General features: G+C 43.5%; 1 protein-coding gene across 1 annotated transcript in view; it reads left to right on the forward strand.

Annotated features, from left to right (window-relative positions):
• The window catches only part of ttll7 (tubulin tyrosine ligase-like family, member 7), a 323,437-nt gene that overhangs the window by 110,221 nt on the left and 196,627 nt on the right, over window positions 1-16,589 (forward strand). The window contains exon 3 of the mRNA XM_068036341.1: window positions 14,754-14,923. Coding sequence (XP_067892442.1) covers window positions 14,896-14,923 — 28 coding nt within the window. The 5' untranslated portion in view covers window positions 14,754-14,895. The remainder of the gene's footprint in view (window positions 1-14,753; window positions 14,924-16,589) is intronic.

A 16,589-nucleotide genomic window follows, 5' to 3' on the forward strand; every position in this document is an offset into this window, starting at 1 on the left:
ATGGATTCTTTTCATAAAGTAATGGAAATATAGAATAGCACAACACAAAGGAGGCCATTTGGCCCATCGATTCTGTGCAGTCTCTTTCAAAGAGCAATCCAGTTAATCCTATTACCCTGTTCTTTTCCCATATCCCTCCTATTTTTTCTTCAAGTATTTATCTAATTCCCTTTTGTAGGCTATTATTGAATCTGTAGCCACCACCCTATCAGGCAGTGCATTCCAAATGCTAATCACTCGTCGCGTAATAAAGTTTTCCCTCATGTCACCTCTGATCCTTTTACCAATCACCTTAAATCCGTTCCCTCTCAGTATTGACCCTCCAGCCATTGAAACAGTTTCCCTTCATCTTCTCTATCTAAATACTTATGACTTTGAACACCTGTATCAAATCTCTTAACTTTCTCTGCAGTAAGGAGAACAACCTCAGCTTCCCCAGTCTATCCAGTTAACTGTAATCTGTCATTAAAAATGAAATTGACTGGACACTTGAAGGAAATAAACTTGCAGGGCTACGGGGATCGAGCGGGTGAGTTGGACTGAGTGGATTGCTCTGCTGAGAGCCGGCATGGACCCGAAGGGCCGAATGGCCTTCTTCTCAGCTGTAAAATGGCTTTCTGTGACTCCTGGAATCACCCCAGTGAATTTCTTCTGTACCCTCTTCAAAGCCTTCATGTCTTTATTATTAACACATTATTATAAGGATGTGACCGGTGGTGTCCTGCAAGGATCAGTTTTGGAGGCTCAACTATTCGCCGTATTTATTAATGACTTAGATGATGGGATAGGTGGCATTGTAGCAGTGTAGATGGAAGCGTAACATTACAAAGAGATATCGATAGATTAAGTGAAGGAGCCAAACTGTAGCAAATGGATTTGAATGTAGGCCAATGTGAGGTCATCTACTTTGGATCTAAAAAGGATAGAACTGGGTACTACTTTCCAAATGGTAAAAAGGTAGAAACAGTGAAGGTCCAAACAGACCTGGGGGTCCAGGTACATAGACCATTAAAATATCATTAACAGGTACAGAAAATAATCAAAAAATGTAATGGAATGCTGGCTTTTATTTCTAAAGGACTAGAATATAAGTGGATAGAAATCATGTTTCAGACATACAAAGCCCTGGTTAGACCACACCTGGAGTTACTGGGAGCAGTTCTGGGCACCACAGGTTCGGAAGGATATATTGGCCTTGGAGGGAGTGCAGCATAGCTTTAGCAGAATGATAGCTGGACTCCAAAGGATAATTTACAAGGAGAGATTATACAAATTAGAGTTGTATTCCCTGGGATTTAGACGGTTAAGGGGTGATTTGATTGAAGTCTTAAAGATTTTAAGGGGAACTGATAGGATAGATAGAGAGAAACTATTTCTGCTAGTTGGGGAGTCTAGGACCAGGGAGCATAGTGAAAAAATTAGAGACAGACCGTTCAGGAGTGAAATTAGCAAACACTTCCACACACAAAGGGTGGTAGAAGTTTGGAACTCTCTTTGAAATTGATGCTGCATCAATTATTAATTTTAAAATGGAGATTGATAGATTTTTGTTAGACAGAGGTATTAAGGGATACAGGGCAAAGGCGGGTAGATGGAGTTAGGCCGCAGATCAGCCATGATCTCACTGAATGGCAGAACAGGATCGAGGGGCAGAATGGCCTCCTCCTGTTCCTGTGTTCATTAATTACAAAAGCCATTTCTCTTGATAGCAATCAATAGTTGGATGCTGGGCATTGGGGATGGTCTATTAAGATTAAAGGATGTTGCAGTCAAGTGATAAGTGGATTGCAGCCTAGCATTTATTAGATGGTTCCTGGTGATACTCCAGTGGGTGGTCCCGGTAATTGCAAATGTTCTGTTTGCCTTTGCGAGTATAAGTTTAATTGGCTGCTTTTTTTTTTGATTTTGCAGGATATACATTTTTCTTTAAGGATGCAAAATATTTTAATAAACACAAGCGACACCATTAAAAGGAAAGCCTATTTTCACATAACTCCAACGCGTTATATCCAAGGCACAAAGGTTTAAAATGTGAAGAGTTTATCAATATAGAAAACCTTGCCTAATAAAGCTGCAGCTGAATTATCTACAAAAACCCACAATAGGTGGCTATAATAACAACTTGCATTTACATAGTGCCTTTAACTTAGTAAAACATTGCAAGGCACTTCACAGGAATAATTATCAAACAAATATTTGACATTGAGCCATATAAGGGGATATTACGGCAGATGACTCAAAGCTTGGTTAATGAAGTAGGTTTGAAGGAATGTCTTAAAGGAGGAGAGATTGATAGATTTTTGGGAACTAAGGGAATCAAGGAATATAGGGTTAGGACAGGAAAATGGAGTTGAGGTAGAAGTTCCCTCAACTGAAACCTGGGATGAAAGGGTTATCTTATGAGGAAAGGTTGGACAGGTTGGGTCTGTATCCATTCGAGTTTAGAAGAATGAGAGGTAATCTTATTGAAACATATAAGATCCTGAGGGGACTTGACAAGTTGGATGTTGAAAGGATGTTCCCCCTTGTGGGAGAGATAGAACTGGGGAGCACAGTTTAAAAATAAGGGGTCGCCCATTTAAGACAGTGATGAGGAGACATTTTTTCTCTCCGAGGGTTGTGAGTCTTTTATTTATTTATTTTGAGATACAGCACTGAAACAGGCCCTTTGGCCCACCGAGTCTGTGCCGACCGTCAACCACACATTTATACTAATCCTACACTAATCCCATATTCCTACTACATCCCCACCTTCCCTATATCCCCCTACCACCTACCTACACTAGGGGCAATTTATAATGGCCAATTTACTTATCAACCTGCAAGTCTGGCTGTGGGAGGAAACCGGAGCACCCGGCGGAAACCCACGCGGTCACAGTGAGAACTTGCAAACTCCGCACAGGCAGTACCCAGAATCAAACCCGGGTCCCTGGAGCTGTGAGGCTGCGGTGTTAACCACTGCGCCACTGTGCCCTCCGAACTCTCTTTGGAACTCTCTTCCCCAGAGAGCAGTGGAGGCAGGTTTATTGAATTTTTTAAGGCAGAGGTAGATAAATTCTTGACTAACAAGGGAGTCAAAGGGTATCGGGGGTAGGCGGGAAGTGGGGATGAGGCCACAATCAGATCAGCCAAGATCTTATTAAATGGCGGAGCAGGCACGAAGGGGCCGAATGGCCTACTCCTGCTCCTAATTTGTATGTTTGTATGTTCTTCTTCTTCTTTGGCCTCCTTGTCTCGAGAGACAATGGGTAAGCACCTGGAGGTGGTCAGTGGTGTCAGTCGCTGCGAGGCAACTATGAAGTGACCTCTCCATGGCGCATGCCTGGGCGAATGTATGGAGGTTGAGAGTTGCCCAAGCGTCAAAACCCCCCTCTTGGCCTTTCTGGTGGGGTCCAAAGGAGTGCAGAGCACGACGTTTGGCACCAGTATGGCTGCAGGAACTGCCGGAAACATGCCAAAGGTGACACATGACCGCCTACGGGGTTCCGCTCCGGATTTTCTGTTAGGGTTTACTCCCTTAGCCTTGGTCTCTCCCGAGATGCCCACAAGGCAGTGGGGTTGTTAGGGCCCCTACACAGGTGTAGAATGAAGCCACACAGGTGTAGAATGAAGCCACACACACACACATATATATATATATATATAGAGATACACACACACACACACACCAGTCCATTCTCATACTGTTTTACACCACCACCCCCAAAACACACACACACACACACACCAGTCCATTCTCATACTGTTTTACACCACCACCCAAAACACACATACACCCTCTAACACATCATCTTTATTGGTTTAAGCACAAAAATCCAGGCTGACACTCCAGTGCAGTACCGAGGGAGCACTGCACTGTCAGAGGTGCTGTCTTTTGGATGGGTCATTAGACCTAAGCCGCATCATCTTGTTCTGGTGGATGTAAAAGATCCAATGGCACTATTTCAAAGAACAGCAGGGGAATTATCCCTGGCGACCTGCACAATATTTATCCTTCAATCAACATCACAACACTGATTAGCTGGTCATTATTACATTGCTGTTTGTGGGATCTTGCTGTGAACACTGGCTGCTGTGTTTCCTGCATTACAACAGTATTACAATACTTCAAAAAGTACTTCATTGTCTCTAAAGCAGTTTGAGATGTCCGGTGGTCTTGAAAAGCACTATACAAATACAATCTTTCAGTCATTATCTTATTGAGTGGTAGTGCTGGTGCGAGGAGACTTAAGGCCTAATCCTGCACCTGTTTCTTATGTTCTTAGAGAAGCAGAGAGGTTTAGTGAAGTAATTTCAGAACTTGGGGTCGAGGCAGCTAAGGCATGGCCACCAATGATGGAGTGAGTAAAATAGAGGACGCACAAGAGGCCAGAATTGACCTATAAGTTATGGCAACACATAGAAAGTAAAACCTCGAGCAATACAATCTTTGATAAACAAAAGCCAAATAAAGGAAGGTTGACACCCAGTAGCCATGAATAGTTTCTCCCATTCCTTAAAAATATGACTGGATTGACCTAATGTTTTAATCATTGAGGGATTTCCTTTGTTTCTTGTAAAACCTCGAAGGAAATCATAGCTTCTTAAGAATCATAGAATGAAACAATGTGGAAGGAGGCCATTCAGCCCACTGTGCTTGTGCCAGCTCTGAAAGAACTATCAAGTTACTCCCCACACACTTGTTCTTTTCCCCATAGCCCTGCAGATTTTTCTTGATCTGTTTCATTGAGTGTTCTTTCGCGAGAGAAAGGCAGAGGACTCAAGAGAGGAATGTCAAAGAACCTCACACAATGTTATCATGAAGTGAAGCAATCTCAGGTGTTTTATTATAAACAGTATTAATGAAGGGCATGTTTTTTGAAAATTACTTTTTGTGTTTGGAGAGGAATAGACATGTTCTGTAAATCATTGAAAGCTGCTGCAGTGTCTCTTGCTACTGTCTCACTCCTATTTTTAATAAACTTGTTCTGTAGTTTATGGTTTAAGCCAGGGTATGAAATATTATTTATTTTGCAACTCTGGGAATCGAGGAAGATCCAGTAAACCTGATAAAATGCCAAGAATTTATATTTGAAAGGAGCTTGTCATACGTGAAGAGAAGTGAGAAGCTGGGATTGCTCTCCTTAGAGCAGAGAGGTTAAGGGGAGATTTAGTTGAGATGTTCAAAATTATCAAGGGTTTTGAAAGAGTAGCTGGGGAGAAATCTTTACAGTAGCAGGTGGATCGGTAACCAGAAGATACAGGTTTTTGATAATTGGCAAAAGAACCAAAGAGAGAGATAAGGAATTTTTATTTTATACAAACAACAAAAACAAAGAACAGTACAGCACAGGAACAGGCCATTTGGCCCTCCAAGCCTGCGCTGATCTTGATGCCTGCCTAAACTAACACCTTCTGCACTTCTGGGGCCCATATCCCTCTATTCCCTTCCTATTCATATATTTGTCAAGCTGCCTCTTAAACGTCGCTATCGTATCTGCTTCCACCACCTCCCCTGGCAGCAAGTTCCAGGCACTCACCACCCTCTGTGTAAAAAACTTGCCACGCACATCCCCTCTAAACTTTGCCTCTCGCACCTTAAACCTATGTCCCCTAGTAACTGACTCTTCCACCCTGGGAAAAAGCTGCTGACTATCCACTCTGTCCATGCCGCTCATAACTTTGTAAACCTCTATCATGTCGCCCCTCCACCTCCGTCGTTCCAGTGAAAACAATCCAAGTTTTTCCAACCTCTCCTCATAGCTAATGCCCTCCAGACCAGGCAACATCCTGGTAAACCTCCTCTGTACCCTCTCCAAAGCCTCCACGTCCTTCTGGTAGTGTGGCGACCAGAATTGCACGCAATATTCTAAGTGTGGCCTAACTAAAGTTCTGTACAGCTGCAGCATGACTTGCCAATTTTTATACTCTATGCCCCGACCGATGAAGGCAAGCATGCCGTATGCCTTCTTGACTACCTTATCCACCTGCGTTGCCACTTTCAGTGATCTGTGGACCTGTACGCCCAGATCTCTCTGCCTGTCAATGCTCCTAAGGGTTCTGCCATTTACTGTATACTTCCCACCTGCATTAGATCTTCCAAAATGCATTACCTCACATTTGTCCTGATTAAACTCCATCTGCCATTTCTCTGCCCAAGTCTCCAACCGATCTATATCCTGCTGTATCCTCTGACAATCCTCATCATTATCCGCAACTCCACCAACCTTTGTGTCGTCCGCAAACTTACTAATCAGACCACGCTTTTATGATCTGGAATACGCTGCCTGAAAGAGCGGTAGAAGCAGATTCATTAGTAACTTTCAAAAGGGAGTTAAGTAAATACTTGAAGGGGAAAAATTTGCAGGGCTATGGGGAAAGAGCAGGGAAATGGACCTAATTAGAAAGCTTTTTCAAAGAGCTGGCATAGCCACGATGGGCTGAATGGCCTCTTCTTGTGTTGTAAGATTCCATGATGACTAGATATTGGCCAGATAAAAGTACACACAGACTTGTAGGCAGTGAGAGATGGCTTACAACAACAACTTGTATTTATATAGCATCTTTAATGTACAAAACATTCCAAGGTGCTTCACAGCAGCATTATGAAGTAAAATTTGACACTGAGCCACATCAGACAATATTTGGACTGATGGCCAAAAGCTTGGCCAATGCGGCAAGTTTTAAGGAGTGTCTTAAAGGAGGAAAGAAAGGTGGAAAGGTGGAGAGATGTCAGGAGGGAAGTCCAGAGATTAGGGCTTAGGCATCTGAAGGTACGGCTGCCAATGGTGGCACAATTAAACTCCGGGATGCTGAAGAGACCAGAATTAGATCAACGTAGATATCTTGGAGGGTTCTGGGACTGGAGAAGATGACAGAGCTAGGGAGAGATGAGGCAATGGAGGGATTTGAAAACAAGGATGAGAATTTTTAAATTGATACATTGCTTGACCTCAATCCAATGTAGGTCAACGAGCACAGGGGTGATGGTTGAACGGGACTTGGTGTGAATAAAGAAGGACCCGGGTAGTAGAGTTTTGGATGACCTCAGGTTTATGGAGGGTAGAGTGTGGGAGGCTGGACAAGCGTGCATTGGAATTGTCAAAGCTGGAGGTACCAAAGGCATGGATGAGGGTTTCAGCAGCAGATGAGCTGAGGCAGGGATTGAATTGGGAGCTGTTATGGAGGGGGAAATAGGTGGTCTTAACGATGGCGCAGATATGTAATCAGAAGCTCATCTTGGAGTCAAATGTGACACCAAGCTTGAGATTCTGAACACGAATCAAATACTGCTTTAAAATCCTGACCAAATAACGAGAGTTTCAACAGCAGTGGAGTTGAGGTAAAGGTGGAGGCGGTCAACCTTGTGGAGGTGGAAATAGGTGATCTTGGTGACGGATCGGACATAGAGGTTTACGGATCACCAACCAAATCCTCCGGGCATTGGAGTCAATCGTTGACATTTTGCAACATTTGGTGCTTCATTTGCATGCTCGGGGGGCTATTGTTCCCTTATCTGTACCTGTTGCGGTACTGCAGGAGTCACCAGCCGAACCTTGTTGGTAAGTTGTAATTCCCCCACCCATCATTCATCAAATACTTCACACACCACAGTGAATGAATGAGTATTTTGACATTTAATCCGGGTTAGTGTTAGTCTGCTACCCAAGAAGTGTTATATGATGTATTTTGATGGGCTGCTAGTTTTTGATATTGCCAATAAAATAATATTCTCAGAACTGCCCTTCCCTAAGCCACATACTCCTGTTGTGATAGTTGCTTAATTACTTGGAACAGAAAAAAGACTCTCCTCCCATTTTTCATTGCAGGTAAAATGCTGGGCCTTGTGGCCAAAATAACAAAGACAGCAACCACAACTTGCATTTATATAGTGCCTTTAATGTAGTTGAAAATGCCATGAGACACTTCACAGGAGCATCATCAGACAAAATTTGACACCGAGCCACATAAGTAGACATTAGGACAGGTGCCTAGAATCTTGGTCAAGCGTTTTAAAGGAGGAGAGCTGGGGAGAGAGACAGAAAGGTTTAAAGAGGGAATTCTGGAGCTTAGGGCCCAGGCAGCTGAAGACACGGCTGCCAATTGTGCGGCACAATAAGTGAAGGATGCACAAGAGAACAGAATTGTCGGAACGCGGAGCTCTCAGAGGGTAGTAGGATTGGAGGAGGTTACAGAGATAGGAGGGGTGAGGCCATGGAGGGATTTGAACAAAGGGTTGAGAAGTGGAAGAATACCTGTTCATCAATGCAATTAACATCAGAAATGCAGTCCACCTGGCCAAACCACACGGAAAATGGCATCTTAAGAAAATATATCTTTGAAAGCTATGTCCCTAAAATTCCATTAGATTAAAATTTATTAATGGGGAGGTTGGGAGGTTGGGCATTATTCCATTCTTTATTAGGAGGAATTTTATCCACTCCAGCTTACTGATCTGTTGCCAATTATTCCAAAGAAGGCACTATAACTGATCGAGGGTGATAAATGGTACAAACTGTTGGCTAATCCACTGTGATACTCTCCATGAGGGAGTAGACACTGCTCGTTTTCATTGGCCCGATTTTCTAGACCTTTCAGCCCCTTGAACCCGCTTTGCCATTCAAAAACATCATGGTTGATCTGATTACAGCCTTAATCCCACTTCCTGCCTACCACCATAACTCTTGACTCTCTTGTCAATCAAAAATCTGTCCAATTCAGCCTCGAATACATTCAATGACCCAGCTGGGAAAGAGAATTCTAAACACTAGTGACCCTCTGAGAGAAGGAATTCCACCTCATTTCCGTCCTAAAAGGTAGACCCCTTAATTTGAAATCGTGCCCCCTAGTTCTAGATTCCCCCACGAGGGTAAACATCCTATCAGCATCTACCCTGTCAAGCATCTAAAACTTTTCAACAAGATCACCTCTCATTCTTCTAAACTTCAATGAGTATAAGCCCAACCTGCTCAACCTTTCCTCAAAAAACAAACTCCTTCATTCCAGGAATCAGCCTAGTGAACCTTCTCTGAACTGCTTCTAATGCAAGTATATCTCTCCTTTAATAAGGTGACCAAAACTATACACAGTACTCTAGGCGCAGTCTTACCAATGCCCTGTACAGTTGTAGCAAGACTTCCCTACTTTTATACTCGATCCCCCTTGCAATAAAGGCCAATATTACATTTGCCTTTCGAATTACTTGCACGCTGACTTTTTGCGATTCATAATAAAGGCGGCTCGGGTCTGCAAATGAAACCAGACCCGAGCCTGACAGAACCACATACAACCCGAGCCCGACCCAGCCCGAGTCCTTTCATAGTTGCAATTACGGAGACATGGCTGCAGGGTGACCAAGGATGGGAACTGAACATCCGGGGTATTCAATATTTAGGAAGTACAGGCAAAAAAGGAAAGGAGGTGGAGTAGCGTTGTTAGTAAAAGAGGAAATCAATACAATAGTGAGGAAGGATATTAGCTCAGAGAATCCTGATGTGGAATCTGTATGGGTGGAGCTAAGAAACAGCAAGGGGCAGAAAACGGTGGGGGTTGTATATAGACCTCCAAACAGCAGTGGTGATGTAGAGGATAGCATTAAACAGGAAATTAGAGACGCATGCAATTAGGGTGTAACTGTAATTATGGGTGACTTTAATCTACGTATAAATTGGGCAAATCAAATTAGCAATAATACTGTTGAGGAGGAATTCCTGGAGTGCGTACGTGATGGTTTTTTGGACCAATACGTTGAGGAACCAATGAGAGAACAGGCCATCCCTGACAGGGTATTCTGTAATGAGAAAGGATTAGTTAAGAATCTTGTTGTGTGGGGTCGCTTGGGGAAGAGCGACCATAACATGATAGAGTTTTTCATTAAGATGGAAACTGAGAGAGTTGATTCTGAGACTAGGGTCATGAATTTAAATAAAGGAAACTATGAAAGTATGAGGCACAAGTTGGCTATGATAGATTGGGGAATGTTACTTAAAGGGTTGACAGTGACAATGGCTAGCATTTAAAGAGCGCATGGATGAATTACAACAATTGTTCATTACTGTCTGGCGCAAAAACAGGAAGGGTAGCTCAACCGTGGCTTACAAAAGAAATTAGGGATAGTATTAGATCCAAGGAGGAGAAATATAAAATGGCCAGAACAAGCAGAAAAACTGAGGATTGGGAGCAGTTCAGAATTCAGCTAAGGAGAACAAAGGGATTGATTAAGAAGGGGAAAATGGAGTATGAGAGTAAGCTTGCAGAGAACATAAAAACTGACTGTAAAAACTTCTATAGATATGTGAAGAGAAAAAGACTAGTGAAGACAAATGTGGGTCGCTTACAGTCAGAAACGGGGGATTTTATAATGGGGAACAAAGAAATGGCAGACCAACTGAATACATACTTTGGTTCTGTCTTCACAATGGAGGACACAAATTACCTCCCAGAAATGTTGGGGAACAAGGGTCTAGTGAGAAGGAGGAACCGTATGAAATCAATATTAGTATGGAAATGGTATTCGGGAAATTGATGGGATTGAAAGCCGATAAATCCCCAAGGCCTGATAATCTACATCCCAGAGTACTTAAGAAAGTGCTCCTTGAAATAGTAGATGCATTGCTGGTCATTTTTCAAAATTCTATAGACTCTGGAACAGTTCCAATGGATTGGAGGGTAGCTAATGTAACCCCACTATTTAAAAAAGGAGGTAGAGAGAAAACAGGGAATTATAGACCAGTTAGCCTGACATCAGTAATGGGGAAAATGTAAGAGTCCATTTAAAAGATGTAATAGCAGAGCACTTGGAAAACAATGACATGGTCGGACAAAGTCAACATGGATTTACGAAAGGGAAATCATGCTTGACAAATCTACTGGAATCTTTTGAGGATGTAACTAGTATAATAGATAAGGGAGAACCAGCGGATGTGGTGTATTTGGACTTTCAGAAGGCTTTCGATAAGATCTCACATAAGAGATTAGTGTGCAAAATTAAAGCACATGGGATTGGGGGTAAGGTACTGACATGGATAGAGAACTGGCTGGCAGACAGGAAACAAAGAGTAGGAATAAACAGGTCTTTTTCCGTGTGGCAGGCAGTGACTAGTGGGGTACTGCAGGGATCAGAGCTAGGACCCCAGCTATTCACAATATATATTAATGATATAGATGAGGGAATTAAATGTAATATATCCAAGTTTGCAGATGACACAAAGCTGGGTGGGAGTGTGAGCTGTGAGGAAGATACAGAGAAGTTCCAGTGTGATTTGGACAGGTTGAGTGAGTGGGCAAATACATGGCAGATGCAGTATAATGTGGATAAATGTGAGGTTATCCACTTTGGTGGCAAAAACAGAAAGGCAGATTATTATCTGAATGGCGATAGATTGGGAAAGGGGGAGGTGCAGCGAGACCTTGGTGTCCTTGTGCACCAGTCACTGAAAGTAAGCATGCAGGTGCAGCAGGCAGTTAAGAAGGCAAATGGTATGTTGGCCTTCATAGCGAGAGGATTTGAATACAGGAGCAAGGATGTCTTGCTGCAATTATACAAGGCCTTGGTGAGACCACATCTGGAGTATTGTGTACTGTTTTAGTCTCTTTATCTGAGGAAGGATGTTCTTGCTATTGAGAGAGTGCAGCGAAGGTTCACCAGACTGATTCCTGTGATGGTAGGACTGACATATGAAGAGAGATTGGGTCGGTTAGGCTTGTATTCGCTAGAGTTTAGAAGAACGAGAGGGGATCTCATAGAAACCTACAAAATTCTCACAGGACTGGACAGACTAGATGCAGGAAGGATGTTCCCGATGGTGAGGGAGTCCAGAACCAGGGGTCACAGTCTAAGGATAAGGGGTAAGCCATTTAGGACTGAGATGAGGAGAGATTTCTTCACCCAGAGAGTGGTGAACCTGTGGAATTCTCTACCACAGAAAGCAGTTGAGGCCAAATCATTAAATATATTCAAGAAAGAGTTAGATATAGTTCTTAGGGCTGAAGGAATCAAGGAATACGGGGAGAAAGCGAGAACAGGGTACTGAGTTTGGACGATCAGCCATGATCGTATTGAACGGCGGTGCAGGCTCGAAGGGCCGAATGGCCTACTCCTGCTCCTATTTTCTACGTTTTGTATGTTTTCTATTTTTTCCTGTGCCTAATCCGACCCGACCATCAGTCAACCTATCTTCCATTTTTCACTTTGTTACTTATCTGCACAAGCTTAGAAAAACTGTAACTAAACAACATTTCTAGACCCAAAAGTACATTAACATTGGAGCCACGTACCGGAGGTGGTGATAGAATGTGTCTGACCTGGTCCGACCCGACCCGAACCCGACACATGTCGTCTGGTCCCATTGGGTTCGGGTCGGGTAGCCATGCTCTCAATCATATGGTAATAATGATATGAACGTATGAACATACGAATTAGGAGCAGGACTAGGCCACTCGGCCCCTTGAGCCTACTCAGCCATCCAATAAGTTCATGGCTGAACTGATTACTCCACGTTCCTGCCTACCCCCAATAACCTTACACCTCCTTGCTTATCAAGAATCTATCTACCTTTGCCTTAAACGTATTCAAAGACTCTGCTTCCACCACTTTTTGAGGAAGAGAATTCCAAAGACTCACGACCCTCAGAGAAAAGATTTCTCCTCATCTCTGTCTTAAATGGGCGAGCCCTTATTTTTAAACAGTGACCCCTAGTTCTAGATTCTCCCCCAAGGGGAAACATCCTTTCCACATCCTCCCTGTCAAGACCCCTCAGGATCTTATACATTTCAATCAAGTCGCCTCTTACTCTTCTAAACTCCAGAGGATACAAGCCTAGCCTGTCCAATCTTTCCTCGTAAGACAGCCCGCCCATTCCAGGTATTAGTCGAGTAAACCTTCTCTGTACTGCCTCCAACGCATTTACATCCTTCCTTAAATAAGGAGACTAATACCGTACACAGTACTCCACATCTGGTCTCACCAATGCCCTGTATAGCTGAAGCATAACCTCCCTACTTTTGTATTCAATTCCCCTCACGATAAACAATAACATTCTATTAGCTTTCCTAATTCCGTGCTGTACCTGCATACTAACATTTTGTGATTCATGCACTAGGACACCCAGATCCCCCTGCATCTCAGAGCTCTGCAATCTCTCACCATGTAGATAATATGCTTCTTTGTTAATTCTTCCTGCCAAACTGGATAAATTCTCATTTTCCCACATTATACTCCATTTGCCAGATTTTTGCCCACTCACTTAGCCTATCTATATCCCTTTGTAGCCTCTTTATGTCCTCTTCACAACCTACTTTCCTACCTATCTTTGTGTCATCAGCAAATTTAGCAACCATACCTTCAGTCCCTTGATCTAAGTCATTTATATAAACTGTAAAAAGTTGAGGCCCCAGCACAGATCCCTGTGGCACACTACTTATCACATCTTGCCAACCAGAAAATGACCCATTTATGCATACTCTCTGTTTCCTGTTAGCTAGTCAATCTTCTATCCATGCCAGTATGATGTTAACCCCTACACCATGAGCTTTTATTTTTTGCAATAACCTTTGATGCGGCACCTTATCAAATGCCTTCTGGAAATCTAAGTAAAAAAAAAACTGTCAGTGTTAAACATCATTACTCCTGTAATACTGACAGCAACTTTAGGAATCTGCACATGTGTAGAATAAAGCAGAAATCCTGAAGTTGATGTCAGTAATTCTACACTTCTGCAGAGGGTGTTCTGTTGATACATTCCACAGAGTGTAATCGCTAAGCAGTCACTGAATTGATGAAAACATCCACTTTTACATTGTTAGCCTCGCTGTAAAAATACTTGAGAAAGTTACACCTTCTTAAATGAGGGACAACTGGGCTTTTAACAATGTACTAAGTTCATAATTACTGTTAAACATCCTCTTTGGCCCTGAAAAGCTTTGATATTTGTGAAATGTCAAATTTCTGTATTATGGTAAAAAAATCAACAGTTTTAAAATAACTGTTAAAGTTTGATTATGATGTCTTAGCTTCTATCTCGATCATAATTGTTTCTTTCATTGCCTGAAAATGTAAATCAAAAGTGAAGCAGAATCAATGCTTTCCCTTTCCTGGTTTGCTCTCTATGAGAATACTTCAACGTGATTGGCTGCTGACCCTCCTTGCTGACATGGCTGCTGCTGGATGCCTGAAGATCCTCTTGACTTGGCGCCAAATTTAAACTGCTGGCGGGAAAGGGGAAATCCACGGCACAGTGATCGCTCGATCTTTATGGGCAGCTTTCTTCGAGGTCAGAGGTTTGGTGTGTTGCTTCACAGTTGACTGCAAAATCCAGCCCTCTCTCAAGGAAATGATGGTGTGCCTAAACCTGTACTCTTTGCTTGGAGTTTAAATGCAGCATTATTCGGGATGGGGGAGGGGGCGGCAGCAGAGTTGGGAGGGGGAGGAGAGGAAATGAAGAGGGGCTTTTTATAATGCTACTGTGAATGTCAAATGTACTGTGACTGTTCAATTGAGTGCTTACTTGCTGCACTTGCTGAGGTTTTCTAGGGCAAAATTATGTCTGTGTTGCAGATTTCTTGTGATGTATGATGTTAATTTGGGGAGAGTATGGATCGGAGCTTTATGACTTTGGAGGACCCACTGCGTGGAAGTGTGCAGCCTGCAGCAGCCATGGTTAATGCTCCAATTTGCCGTGTTGAACACGGCCTGTATCCTGTGACTTGAGTTCTTTTTTGTGCAGGGAGTAGAGATTGCATCGTGCAATGCTGATCAGTGCCCTTCTTCTTTCTAGCAAAGACTGAGCAGCGTTCTGTCTTCTGTCTGGTGCAATGGACTGACCGAAAATAAACACAAATCATCTGGTGGATCCCTGCCTGGCAACCTGACGGCCAGGGAGAGAGAATTCAGCCTCTGTTGTTACATTCTGCTACTGAATGATGCCTTCATTCCCTATTGAGGGAGGTAAGAAGAAAAACTGCATGTTTTAAAAAAAATATATACTTTCATTTTTCAGATATTAATAGAGCTGAGTTCTAGAAATACAGAGGCCTGGCTTTTGGTTTGTTGGGGGCCTGTTTTAGCAGTGAGGGGTGTTATTTTTGAAAAATACAGAGCCCTGTGGATTTATTCAGAGATACAGCTGACCATCAACCACCCATTTATACTAATCCCATATTCTAGCGGCAATTTACAATGACCAATTTACCTATCAACCTGCAATTCTTTGACTGTGGGAGGAAACCGGAGCACCCGGCGAAAACCCACGCAGACGCAGGGAGAACTTGAAAACTCTGCACAGGCACCGGGTCACTGGAGCTGTGGTGCTAACCACTGCGCCTCTGTGCCGTCCTTCTGAAAGGTTGAGCCGCTTTGTCTGGCATCAAGTATTCACTGTGTCATTTTCAAGAAGGTGGCTTGCCATCGCCTTCTCAAGGGCAATTAGTGATGGGCAATAAATGCCTGTGACGCCCACATCCCATGTATGAATTCAATACGATCATAGCTCACCTTCTGCTCAACTCTATCTCCTGGCCACCCCCCCCCCCCCCCCCATATCCCTTGATTCCCCGAGAGACCAAAAATCTGTCTATCTCAGCCTTAAAATATACTCAAAAATGGAGCATCCACATCCCTCTGAGTGAAGAAATTTCTTCTCCTCTCAGTCTTAAATGATCAGCCCCTGTGCTGCTGAGTTCTAGATTGTGATGAATCCAAAACAGAACGGATCGCCTGGCAAAATCTGCAGAGTCTCATTCAGTGGAAGACAAGTGCATTGTGTGAGATAGTTTGGAAAAACCAGCTGCCCCTCCCATGGCGTTGCTCATGGTGCATCAGAGGATAAAGTGGTGCTACAGCGCCATCCATTGGCTGCAAACTACAGTTACAAACTACAGGGTTGTTGGGGCGCTGATGACATAGACACTTTCAATGCTCATATAAAAATGCGAGCAGCAATCGTGATGAGGAGAAACCAAGTTTGGGTCAGGAAGTGTGAGCATATACAAGATCTTTCTGTAGACAAGAAACGCTGGAAATACTCAGCAGGTCAGGCAGCATCTGTGGAGAGAGAAGCAGAGTTAACGTTTCTGTATGACTGTATGTTAATGATGACCGTATCGGTGCCGGTTCCTGCTCCCGCCCCGAACTGGAAAACTTTATCAACTTTGCCTCTAGTTTCCACCCTTCTTCATGGTCCATCTCCGACACTTCCCTCCCCTTCCTCGACTCCTCTGTCTCCATCTCTGGAGATAGGTTGTCTACTAATATTCATTATAAGCCCACCGACTCCCACAGCTACCTCGACTACACTTCTTCACACCCTTCCTCCTGTAAGGACTCCATTCCATTCTCCCAGTTTCTCCGTCTCCGACGCATCTGCTCTGATGATGCTACCTTCCATGACAGCACTTCTGATATGTCTTCCTTTTTCCTCAACCGAGGATTCCCCCCCACTGTGGTTGACAGGGCCCATTTCCCGCACCTCTACCCTCACCCCTTCCCCTCCCTCCCAGAACCGCGACAGGGTTCCCCTTGTCCTCACTTTCCACCCCACCAGCCTCCATAGCCAAATGATCATCCTCCGCCATTTCCGCCACCTCCAGCGTGATGCCACTGCCAAACGATTCTT

Source organism: Heterodontus francisci, chromosome 8 (assembly GCF_036365525.1).
Source record: "Heterodontus francisci isolate sHetFra1 chromosome 8, sHetFra1.hap1, whole genome shotgun sequence".
Taxonomy (NCBI): domain Eukaryota; kingdom Metazoa; phylum Chordata; class Chondrichthyes; order Heterodontiformes; family Heterodontidae; genus Heterodontus; species Heterodontus francisci.